Consider the following 12,079-nt stretch of genomic DNA (forward strand, 5'->3'; position numbering starts at 1 on the left):
TTCGCTGCCGTTCTGCTGACATTGCGCCAAAAAAACAAACAGAGGAAGTGGAAAAAGAACACTGAGAACTAGTAAACATAGATGTAAACTAGAAGGGCAACCGAAGGGTGCGGAACTCCGCCAAGGCCGCTTCCCTAATGCCATGTTCACGGCCTTTTCACGCGAGTCTACTCGCTCGACTTTATGCGGTCCATTCGCATCGTTCGCGGAAAGGGGGCGTGGCTTATCTAATGGGTTCTTCTTCCAGGGCACCTTTAATAACTACACATCATGTAACTGCATTTTGATTTTGCGCGATCCAATAATACTGCACTTTGGAAGGTTTTGAGGATTCGACAAGAGAGACATTTACAAAGAACGTTTAAAACTGAAGCGGCAGAGGCCGAGATAGTTCCACTTTTAGTCCTTACAGCTCAAATAATACCAGACCCTACGTTTCCCATAATCTTTTTGTTTCAAATGTATCGTCTCCGTGCTCAAGTAGAGATAACCAGGTATTTTCACCAGGCTGCCGAATGCTCACTGTGACAGATAACCTGACCTGTATGTGTATAAATGGTGGACTGGCCCTTTAAGAAACCATGCGACATTAGAAAGAAGCTTGACTCTAGACATTCCTGCAAATATCTTAAAAGGACACTAAATTGTTTGTATTGTTTTTGTTGACGGGCTGAAGTTTTTGGACACATAATTCCTTTTCTTGGTGGTTTGGAGCTGAAACGAGGTGCGTGGTGGTCGGTCGGTTACCTTGCCGCAGGCTGCAACCGAATCCCGACAGTTTTTGTGGACGTTCAGGAAACAGTCTGGGAAACAAAAAACAAAAAGGAAATCCCGGTGAACTTAGTCAGATGATTTCGCAACAAACCAAATCTGGAATGGGTGGCTTGCCGGAGCTGAAGGAAAGCAGCGAGGCGGCCCACCGCGTGCGAAGAAGAAGAGCTTCACAGCGACAGCGACTGCCAGTAAACAACTCACTGGAGCACTGCAGCAGCTCCTTCCCAGAAACAGACCTGTCGCAGGCCACACAGGGAGCGGGGCCGGACGGAGACGCCGGGACGAACTGGTGTCCGTTAGCGGCTCCCGCCTTCTCCTTTCCCTCCTTCACCTCTTTCCCCTTCACCTGAAAACATCAAAGAAAGAACAAAAACCCTCACTCAGCTGAAGAGGCACGTGGCGGCCATCGTCCCGCTGAGACACACCTGCTGAAAGCGGAGTAAGTTGTGGATGAAGGGGGTCCCAAGGTGGCGCTCCGTCCTTAGAGAGAGGGGGGATTCCACTGTTTTTTTCGTGGGACGGTGCCATGTTTATTTTCTCATCGGGCTCCAAGAGCGCACGTCTTGTTGTTGGACTCGGCATGAGCACCGTGCGTCTGCACATGGGCGCGAACATGTTCTTGTTCTTGGACACATGCGCACGTTTACTGGATTGTACTATGGAATGTGTCTCGCTGTGTGTGTGTGTGGGGGTACGTGTGTTATGTAAGAGGATATTTTTACGGCGTCCCGTTGCTAAGACCTGAGGAGAAGGGAATTTCTTTCTTTTTCTTTTTTCTCCCTCACAAAAATAAAAAGGCGCCGCAGACAATGAGCTCCCCAGCACAGGAATTTGGACCCGTCCCGTCCCGCTGGAAGGTGGTAAACCTTTTATAGCGCTACTGAAACACACGTAGAGGTGGAAGTGGAGGGGACCTCGGCTCACCTTTGTCTTGTTGCGAGTGCTGGACATCCTGCTCTTCAGGAAGCTGAAGGTGCGGCTGACTTTGTACTTCTCCGACTCGACCTTGGACGGGATGATGTACTTGTCCCACTCCTCGTCCTCGATCCTGTGCACACGCCAGTCAGCGGCCATCGCAAAACACTCAGGTCCAACATGCACACTCTTTTCTAAAAGACGGACATTTCAGGACTTCTAGTCTAGGAGTTGGACAATCAGGTACGCTGGAGTCATGCTGAAAGGAGAGAATGTCCAGACGGCCTACAGACTACTACTCTTAACAACATGCTTGGCATGCTTGGAAGTCACTATGGACTCTAGAGGATGCTATTTATAGTCTAACCGTGGCAAGATGCAATTGATAAATGTGTTCGCTATGTTATTTCCATGAAGCATTCTAGGTAAATAAAATAAAAAAATAAGAACAGATGAGAAAGAAGGGAAACATGCACATCAAACATATGCTGTAACCGGACAGGGGAGAAAACTAAAATATAGAGCTGCAGAAGAAGAATCGTTGTGGTTAATGGATGAGTCTGGGATGTTTTTTTTAGGGGTGGAGTTAGAGTGAGTTAAGCCACACATGCAATGGCTGCGAGGCCGATCTGAACACGTACTCTTTGAGGAACTCTGAGAGGGTGAGGTGTTGGAGCGACGCGCCGCCCTCCTCCTCTGCCGACTGGGCCCGCTTACGGAAACCCAAAACCCTGCGTGGACACGACACACCTCAGGCCGGGGATGAAGTGTTTCGGGAGACTCGAGAACGCGAACGTGAATGTGTGATGCATTTAACGTTTTAAGAGTCTGATACAAGAGGTGACGTCCACATTTTGATGGATGCCGATATTCTGGTGTTGTGAATATGGAGACATCTATTCTTTTACAGCAACCCAATGCCGTTATACGATAATCGCCTCACATGACTGTGTCCTCACCAATAAGTGATGCGCGGTGATCATCCAACAACAAAAAAAGGTGTGAGTGTTTACACATTTAGGAGGCGGTGAGGTGAAAGGAACTGCACAATGAAGATGAGATTGTGGGATTTTTATGAAATGAAAACCAAAAAAAAAAGAGGCAAAATGTGCGACAGGGCGAGAGATTTGTAAAGCAAATGTTAATACATTAGAAAAATCTACAACCAAAACTTATGTCTCTGGGAAAGATGTGTCCGAGGTCTGTATAACGGTTGCAATCAGGAAGTATGTCACATCCTGCATCCACTCAGACCCCAACCACAGGTTGAATACTGGAGACACGTGTGAAAACGCACACGTATGTAGGAACATTTGATCTAAAAAAAGAAAAAGAGGAAGGAATCGCTCCTGCGCTCATGAGACGACACACTGTTTTTTTTACCTCTTTTCTCTGGTAGTCTCAGTCAGGCTGAATGTTCTCTGCCCTGTAAAGAAAAGAGCAACAGGAAAAGGCAAATGAGGACGTCACGCGTGTTCAGAAGCATCATCAGAAGGGAGTTGGAAGCAAAGAGGAGAAGCAGCTAGACGCCGACAGAGAGAGACCAAACACCGCGTACCCAGAAGCAGATGAACCCAAAGAGTTTGAAAGATCCAGACCTCTACGTGTCAGTCCTCATAGAAATGTGTGGACTTTGGAAGACTGTTGTTGTTTTTATTGACAGAGGAAGTCTGCTCTTGATCTTAGCAATATAAAAATAATATTGAATGTGTACTTTTCTTTTTCATCCCCCTTTAAGACAGCGGTTTGTGCATTGCACGACGCCGGAAAAAAAAAAAAAAAAAAACATCTTACCACAGTTTGGACCACAATGAGAAACATCGTCTGTTTTGCAAAGAAATTGTGTGAGAATCTAAAAGAATCTTCAGGGGCCAATCAGCTGCAAGTAAAACGAGCAGCAAAGTTATTGAGTTTCTCCCGAAGACTTTGCTTACTCAATCTCCAATTTCACCCCAGATTTTAAACTTTTAAATCACACTGGGGCAGTTTAAATGCACCACATATGCCTTCAAATTGTGCAACTCTTGTGAAAATCTTCATTTCCCTGCACGGGTCAGCAGAAAGAGCAGAGAGACGCGCTGGAATGGCGACCGGCTTCCGAATCCGTTCCCGTACTTACTAACTTGGTTGAGCCGAGAGAGGGATCTCAGTGGAGGTCAAAGATCACTCACCTTCGGCCGGGTCGCTGATCGTGGCGTCCCGGTTCAGCAGCGGCCGCGACGGCTTCGCCTTGGGAGAGGAGTAGGAGTAGGAGCGCAGGCGGACCTCGGCGTCCTCCGGGTTCTGGGCCGAGGAAGCGGATCGGAAAGGAAGCGGATCAGGAGAGCAGTAAGTTCACAGGTTCAATTCTGACTTTCTGTCTGTACAATGTACAGTTTGGAGTTATTAGTGTTTTGATGTGAGTGTAAATGCACTTTTACTATAAATCTCCATGCAAAAAGAGAAATGTTTTAAATGATAATTGAATGAGAGACTGATAAACATACAAGTATCAAACCAAATGACTGTATGTTAATAATCAGGAGGCAAAACTTAAAATCACTCTAGTTTAAGATAAGATAAGATAATATAATCCTTTATTAGTCCCGCAGTGGGGAAATTGCAGCATTACAGCAGCCTTGCATACAATAGAGACACATAGTAAAACAATCAAGTAATATAAATAAAATTACAATAAACAGGAGTAAAAACAGTAAAGAGAAGAATACAGTAGCAAGACGGAATAAAAGTACTTAAATGTATTTATATTGCCCCAGGTGAGTGCAATTAAAGTGGCCACAGTAATTGGCTTTGCATGTAGAAAACCCGTCACCACGCGTGTGTGAGGTGTACCTTGGCCGGCGTGTGCGTGCTGTCAGAGTGTGTGCCGTTAAAGTCTGGCGACGCATCGAAAGACTCCCTCTCCACCCTGGAGCCGGACCGCAGGACGGACTGCCTCTTTGCAGACGAGCACGGGTAGGAGTGTCCCAGTATGTCTTCCTCTCCACTGTCGCACTCGAGACTGGGACTATTTACACACACACACACACACACACACACACACACACACACACACACATCAAAGTTGGGCACACAGCTGTCTCACAGCATTTTCCTAATAAAGTGGTCACCGAGTGTCCGGGCTTTGAACCCGGGACACATTTTGCCGGCTAAAGTGCAAACGGAGAGGATCCTGCAGCTCTAAAAGGAAACTGTGAGGAATGTTCAGCGACCTCAGCGCACAAACAGCTCGATTGTGTTCCGGGCTTCCTGTCACTTTCCGCACCTTCGCCGACTACAATCACGGCACCAAACGCTGGAGCTGAAACTCATAACGGATGCCACTTTGCTTGTTAGTCACGGGACGACCGCAACAGGTTTATAAATCGGTCCGCTGATTTTATAACCCTCCTCCCCGCCCCCTAAAAAAAAAAATCCACTTGCATGCAGCAGGTTTGACCTTTAAGAAGAAGAAAAACACTCAAGGTTTTTCTCACATTAAAGGTTCTGCAATTAAATAGATTTCTTTTCTTTATCAATCAGCGGTTGTGGCGTCCTACCTCAGGCCCCGGCTCGCCTCGGTCAAGCTGCATCCTCTGCGGTTCAAGGCAGGAGAAACTGTCAGGCACGGCTGCGCCTGACGCCTCTGCGGCCCCTCGAACAAGCGGAAGGCGGAAGCCGGTGGGGAGGAAGGAAAAGACGGGGAGGACGCGAAGGGAGAGGGGGGAGACGTGCGCGGGGACGGGGACGGGTCCGGGTGCCGAATCTGGGAACGGTCCCCCTCCGGAGCCGGTGGAGTCGCGGGGAAGGAGTCCCAGCACGGGCTGCCGAGACGGGGCTCAGGGCTCACCTCCTCCTCGTCCTCCTCTTCCTCCTCCTCCTCTGGAGACCGGTATTTAATATCAGCGCCATCCACCTGGAACATTTGACATCACATGAGACAGGTCCGTTTCTGACTTATTAATAACCTACGAAGAGCCGATACCGGCGGCCCGTCTCACCTGGTCCACCAGCATGGCGTTGGCGTACACGCGGCCTTTGCCGTGGATCATCGCTGAGAGTCTGGCCGCAGCAGCCAGAGTCGATGACGGGGCCGGGCTCTCCCTTACGGACTGGCTTTTCTCTACAAAAAAAAGAGAGGGAGCCACACACAAAGAGGGAGGGCGAGAGAGAGAGAGAGAGAGAGTGATTTTTCAGCACTACATTTGGTTTCCACAGCTACATCAAATAACATCTCGCAAACACCGGAAGTGAGGTAGACGTCCTGGGCGGTCGCACGACATTGTTCGGGAGCGAGAGTTCCTTATGTCTGTCTGTACGGGAAACACACACACACACACACACACACACACACGTGAGTGGGCGTGTGCAGAGTTCCCAGCCCTGCCTTCGACACGAGTGGAAACAACTCCCGGTGAGCACACAGTGGCATTGAGAGGAAACCCCTTCCAACACAGTAGAGTCCCTGTGAGCGGTGGCCTGGTGCCGCTGTTAAACACTCACTGCTCTCAAAAACACACACACACACACACACACACACACACCCCTCTCTGGGAGGCTGCTTCTGTCCAAAACATTCTCAACAAACACGACTTCTTCTTGGAAAAGTATTCCAGGTCAGAAAACAAGCTGCAGGTCCTACGCACCGACACAAAGAGGCCGAGCCGCTGCAGCAGGAACCTCGGAGGAGACAAGCCGGGCGCTGTTCAAGCTCACTAGAAACATAGCTTACGCAAAATAAACAGTGAATGTGCCGCATGAATAACAACGAAAGGAACACACATCCATTCATACGGTGGTGCACGCGGCACATGCTGCCCACGCTGTATATGCTGCGTGTCCGTGGACTGAATGTATACACGGCCTGTGTTGAACAGTGAGTCACCCGGAGGTTTGCCTATGGGGGAGTGGGAGGCTCATCTCGGCAGCCCAACTTTGCAAACGGGCAAATAGGTGCCTGTTTCGGTGGGCCCGGGTTGATGCAGCTAGCGGTCTGGAACGGCACCCAGCTGTCAAGTCAATCAAGTACTTAACATCATTTAAACGGGTGAGTTACGTAAAACTTCCCCTCCCGTGTATTTGTCCTGAGCGGGGGATGTTGGATGTAGACATCGAAACCATTTATGTGAACATTTTCTGACGAATGAAACCAAATATGGAAGTGCCTTCCACTTGCATTCTCTCCTGACCACCAGGGGGCGACTCCTCTGGTTGTATAGAAGTCTATGCTTCATGTGTTAAAGCTGCATTCTCTCTCCTGACCACCAGGGGGCGACTCCTCTGGTTGTATAGAAGTATATGCTTCATGTGTTAAAGCTGCATTCTCTCTCCTGACCACCAGGGGGCGACTCCTCTGGTTGTATAGAAGTCTATGCTTCATGTGTTAAAGCTGCATTCTCTCTCCTGACCATCAGGGGGCGACTCCTCTGGTTGTATAGAAGTCTATATAAATGACTCTACTTCTCTTGATGTATTCCCTCAGTAAACATTGTAAACATGAGTTTATGTCTCAATCTCTAGTTTCAAGTCTTCTTCAATACAGCATGATGTTCATTTAGTACATTATGGTCATTTAGAGTCAAACAGACCATAAAGCAGGGGATGCTTTAGGGCGGGACTACAAGGTGATTGACAGGTCTACCAGAGCCGTGCGTCTCTACGTCACAATCCCATTTTGCTGCAATAAAAATGATTGACGTGAGATTAACACACTGAAAACTGTATCTTATTAGATCAAATATGTTGACAAAGTTTTCCTTTGGGGACAATTTGCAGTTGAAAAAAAGTAATAAATTGCAATATATCGCAATACTCAATGTATCGTGATAATATCGCAGTATCGTGATAATATCGTATCGGGACTTAAGTATCGTGATAAAATCATTTCATGAGACCTACTGTTGACGTAGACTATGGGATACAATCGAGAGCAGAACAGCTGCTAAAATGAACCTCGGGTGAGATTGTTTGGTCAACCGCTCTTTTCAAGGTGATTTTTTACTCCTAATTTGTTACTGCTACTAGTATATCAGTGGACAAATGTGTCTGTCTCTTTAATGCTGGATGTCTTGCAGTATGACGGCACATTTGAAGAACAAGCAAAAGACCCTCGCGCCTTGATTCTGAGGTACTGACAACAACTTGAAATAGTGTCCAACCTGGCTGGTCATAAACAGGAGACAGAAAGAAATACATCACCAAATGACAAGGAAGTTGGCGCCAAGCATTCTCTAACCAGAACACTAACCAGAAGAGGCAGCCTCATCCGCTCAGTTATACTATTATGTTCCCAATGACACGCGGTGGCTGAAACGATGCCAGCGCAGCAAAAATAAAACACGTCTTTGGCACCCGCTCTTTTGCAGCTAAACTCGCCAAGCGGATATCAGGCCGATGGCGGACACCGTCGGGTTTCTGCAGTTTCCCAACAGCCAGCGCTCTGCGGAGCAGCAGCAGGGTAAATCAGAGCAACAATTGGCCTGCGCTCCCCTGCAGGCGGGGAATGCAATAAATCCGAGAGGCAAACAGGGACTCGAGCAGATATTGACGAGGACACCAGATGAGTCTGGTGCAGAGACTCCAGTCGAACCCCCTAAAGCAAAAGGAGTATCTGCATATCTCCCAGAACCTAAATGTACCATACGGTCGCTGCGTCCTCTTAGAGAACGCCGCACATGAACCTGCATCCACATACGGTTCCAAGACCTTCCACCAACGTGTACGAATCCAGGGACGGGGTCAGATTCTGGACCTGGGTCGGACCAAAGCACATAAACCGTTTCACACAAACCCACTTCGGGGACTTGACAGACAGGGGTAGTAAAAGGTTCTGGGGTCGGATCCAAAGCCAGCTGGCTGCCACGGGAACCCCCACCTTCTCTGACCCATAAACACGGCCTCAGAGAACACGGCTGTCAGGCGCCCGCGATCTGTGTTTAACATTAGTTAACTGGAAGGGAATAACAGAGGAGCGAGGAGTTCATGTTTCTAACAAGTTAGCGGAATCAATCTTTCTCGCAGAGGGGAGGCCGTCTGGATCGGCGAGGTGCAGATCGGCGTACGCGGGACTGTTCGGGGTTTTGAGGAATGCGGCGCGTGGGGTTCTATAGCGCTTCGCTCAACAGACGGTGTGTTTGGGGCGATGTTATATTTAGAGCTTGTCCCTGAGCGAGGGCCCTCTACGGGGGGGGGGCTCTACGGAGACCCAAACAAAGGCGGCAGTCAGCGGCCAGGTTTCCAGACCAGGGCAGTTAAACACAGAGAGTGACCCTTCAACCCCGTGCACACCCCATGGGAGAGGGAGATGGAGGGAGGCAGGATGGAGAGAGAGAGTGTGTGTGTGTCACAAGGGCTCTTTTCTCAAGGTTTCACTCTCTTTCTCAGGCCTGATGCTGTGCCGAAAATGGCAAATGTCCAAGTCAAACAAGATCATTCTGATTGTTAATCGCATAAACACCTCTGCATGTTTATTATGAGTATCAAAGCGGCTTATTACACTCTTTAATTATGTAAGCCGGGTTTTTTTTTTAAGCGCTGCACCAAACAACTGTCAGTCTGCAGAGAGAAAAGTGGAGGAGCAGAGAAATAACAAGCAGAGTCTGGAGGAATCCAAACAGAGAGCTGTTATTGCCCCGTAAGAGAGGGGGGGAGCTCATTATCTCTTGGCGCAGGGGTCGTTTCTAATCGTTTGGCCTTTTTGGGGTCGTGAGTGACACCTGCGGGCCGAGGCGCGCGCGCCCCGTCGTCGTGTTTACGTTTCAGCGCGTCACCGACAGATCCAGGGGAGAGTGGAGAGGTCTAAAGAAACAAGATGGATTATTATTTATTGTTTTAATAACAAATAAAAGAAAAAAGGCTTCGTGTGAAGCGTGCGGGACGTCCATCACTTTTTTTTTTGGAAGCAACACCGCGGATAATCTCGCAGAGGCTTTCGGGTTCAAAAGAGGCCGCTGGAGTCGCGCCATGACGCACACATGGTGGTAACTCGACCTCCCTCTCTCTCTCTCCCCCTCTCTCTCTCTCTCTTCCATAACAGTCACTTGCACGCAAAGCGACGATCCGTTACGCCATTCCCGTTCAATTCGGCACTATTTTAAGCATCCGCCTGAGCTCTCTAGTGACGAGGCAAAAACGCGCTCGCGTGCCAAGTTCAAGCGCCGGGGGGGTTAACTTAAAAAACTCCACACAAAAAAAAGTTTTTGGTGAAGTTTCTGGTGAACTCACCGTGAACACTAAACCTCACCTTGAGGTGTTATAGCGTGAACAGCGCAGGTGACCAATCACGGGCACGCATTTACGCACGGGTCCCTCTTGTTGCGCTTTATGGCACATGAGGCCACGACTCCTCGAAAGGGGGTCCATTGGACTTTGACACTCACACACACACACACACACGCACACACACACACACACACACACACACACACGCACGCGCGGCTTCGAGTGGATGTCTGACATTCCCCACCGTCCTGTCACATATCGGGTTACATCACCGGCAAACATCCCGATGCGTGATGGGATGGGAACGGTCTAATCTGTGTGGAGAAAGCTTTCCGTTTGCCAATCTGGTAACGTGATGGAAAATAACAAAAGGGGGTGAGGGAGGGGAGGGAGGGGGAGACACCGAACCGACGTGACACGTTCATTCTGTCAAACACGGGGGGACACGGAAAAGTATCCCCTCGTCAACTTGAACGGCGACCGAGAGAAAGTCTGTCATGCCAAGTGTGGCGGGATGGAACCAACAAAAGCAACCTCTATCCGGCGTGTTTACCTTTTTTGCCCGTCTTCTTGCGCATCCTCATCTTGGGGAAAGAGGGCCAGGAGTAGTTGAACGGAGAGTCCGAGTCAGAATCCATGGTGTCGCGAAACCCCCCTCAAGAGGGTGACGCTCACCCACACGGGCTCACGGCGTTATCGATAAATAAATATAGAGAGAGATCAGACTCCGTCCATGTTTCCCTGCTGCCTCCCGTTCTGCTCCCGGAGCCTCGCTGCTGACGGCGGACACTTCAGCGGAGAGCCGGCATGTTCCTGCTCTCACCCCGAGGAAACACTCCCCTTCCCCCAAGACCACTCCGCTACAACTGTCCGACAGAGCTCTCTCTCTCTCTCTCTCTCTCTCTCTCTCTCTCTCTCTCTCTCTCTCTCTCTCTCTCTCTCTCTCTCTCTCTCTCTCTGTGTGCGGTAGATGGCTGGGAAGAGAGGCAGGCTTGGGTGGAGCAGGAACAGAACGAGAGAGAGGGAGAGGGGAGAGGGGGGAGAGGGGACAAACGGAGAGAGAGACCCGAGTGAAACATGGAGTGACGTCAGAGCTCAGTGGAGGTGAGTCTCGGAACAAGAGTTCATGCGATCGCCTCGGAAGATATACAGAGCTGCTCTCCATTATCGATGCCACGTCTCTCTCTCTCTTCCCTCAACCTCACTCTCTCTCTCTCTCTCTCTTTCCTCAACCTCACTCTCTCTCTCTCTCTTTCCTCAACCTCACTCTCTCTCTCTCTCTCTTTCCTCAACCTCTCTCTCTCTCTTCCCTCAACCTCACTCCCTCTCTCCCTCTCTTTCCTCAACCTCACTCTCTCTCTCTCTCTTTCCTCAACCTCACTCTCTCTCTCTCTCTCTCTTTCCTCAACCTCTCTCTCTCTCTTCCCTCAACCTCTCTCTCTCCCTTTCTCTCTCTCCCTCCCTCTCTCACTCTCTCTCCCTCTAACTCTCTCTCTCTCTCCACCTCTCTCCCCCCTCTTCTCCCCTCTCCCTCCCTCCCTCTCTCCCACCCCCCCCCTCTCTCTCTCTCCCTCCCCCCTCTTCTCCCTCCCTCTCTCTCTTTCCCCCCCTCTCCCCCACCCCCCTCTCTTTCTCCCTCCCCCCTCTCTCCCTCTCCCTCTCTCTCTCCCCCCTCTCTCCCCCACCCCCTCTCTTCCCCTCTCCCCCCCTCTCTCCCTCTCTCTCTCCCTGCAGGAGCACAGAGCTCCCTTGCAGCAGCAGGACAGCAGAAAGTTCGGGGCTGGAGGTAAAAGTAAGTTTTAAGAGACGACTCAGACGATGTCAGCGTGGAGAGAAGCCAAAGCTTAGCTTTTATAAATGCACATGAATGAAAAACTAAAAGAGAGAGAGAGAGAGAGAGAGAGAGAGAGAGAGAAAAAGGGGATGAGAAGGGGTTTGGAGGAGGCAGACTATATGAGGGGGAGGGGCATAGGTACACACTGAGACTGTAGCAAGTAGCTGCATGAGGGTGTGTGTGTGTGTGTACTGGGGGGTGAACATTAATGCTGCCTCTGTGGCGGTCTGTGTGGGGTTCGAATCCCTTTTCCTTCTCCAATTAGATCCCTCGGCCTGCAGGGTCGAGACTCTTGTTAGCGTTGCGCTCGCTGTCTGTAGTCACACGGCCAAACTATCCATACCATCAATCTCTCAC

At 49.8% G+C, this 12,079-nt stretch overlaps 1 protein-coding gene across 1 annotated transcript in view; it reads right to left on the reverse strand.

Moving 5' to 3' along the window:
* The window catches only part of LOC306740622 (rho guanine nucleotide exchange factor 28-like), a gene marked incomplete at its 5' end in the record, with an annotated part of 35,155 nt that overhangs the window by 11,503 nt on the left and 11,573 nt on the right, over window positions 1–12,079 (reverse strand). The window contains 9 exons of the mRNA XM_079222853.1: window positions 748–803; window positions 976–1,120; window positions 1,699–1,822; window positions 2,331–2,420; window positions 3,073–3,115; window positions 3,861–3,972; window positions 4,522–4,696; window positions 5,229–5,584; window positions 5,670–5,791. Of these exons, the coding sequence (XP_079078979.1) occupies window positions 748–803; window positions 976–1,120; window positions 1,699–1,822; window positions 2,331–2,420; window positions 3,073–3,115; window positions 3,861–3,972; window positions 4,522–4,696; window positions 5,229–5,584; window positions 5,670–5,791 (1,223 nt within the window). The remainder of the gene's footprint in view (window positions 1–747; window positions 804–975; window positions 1,121–1,698; window positions 1,823–2,330; window positions 2,421–3,072; window positions 3,116–3,860; window positions 3,973–4,521; window positions 4,697–5,228; window positions 5,585–5,669; window positions 5,792–12,079) is intronic.

The sequence above is a fragment of the Taurulus bubalis genome (assembly GCF_910589615.1).
Source record: "Taurulus bubalis genome assembly, chromosome: 8".
NCBI classification, from domain to species: domain Eukaryota; kingdom Metazoa; phylum Chordata; class Actinopteri; order Perciformes; family Cottidae; genus Taurulus; species Taurulus bubalis.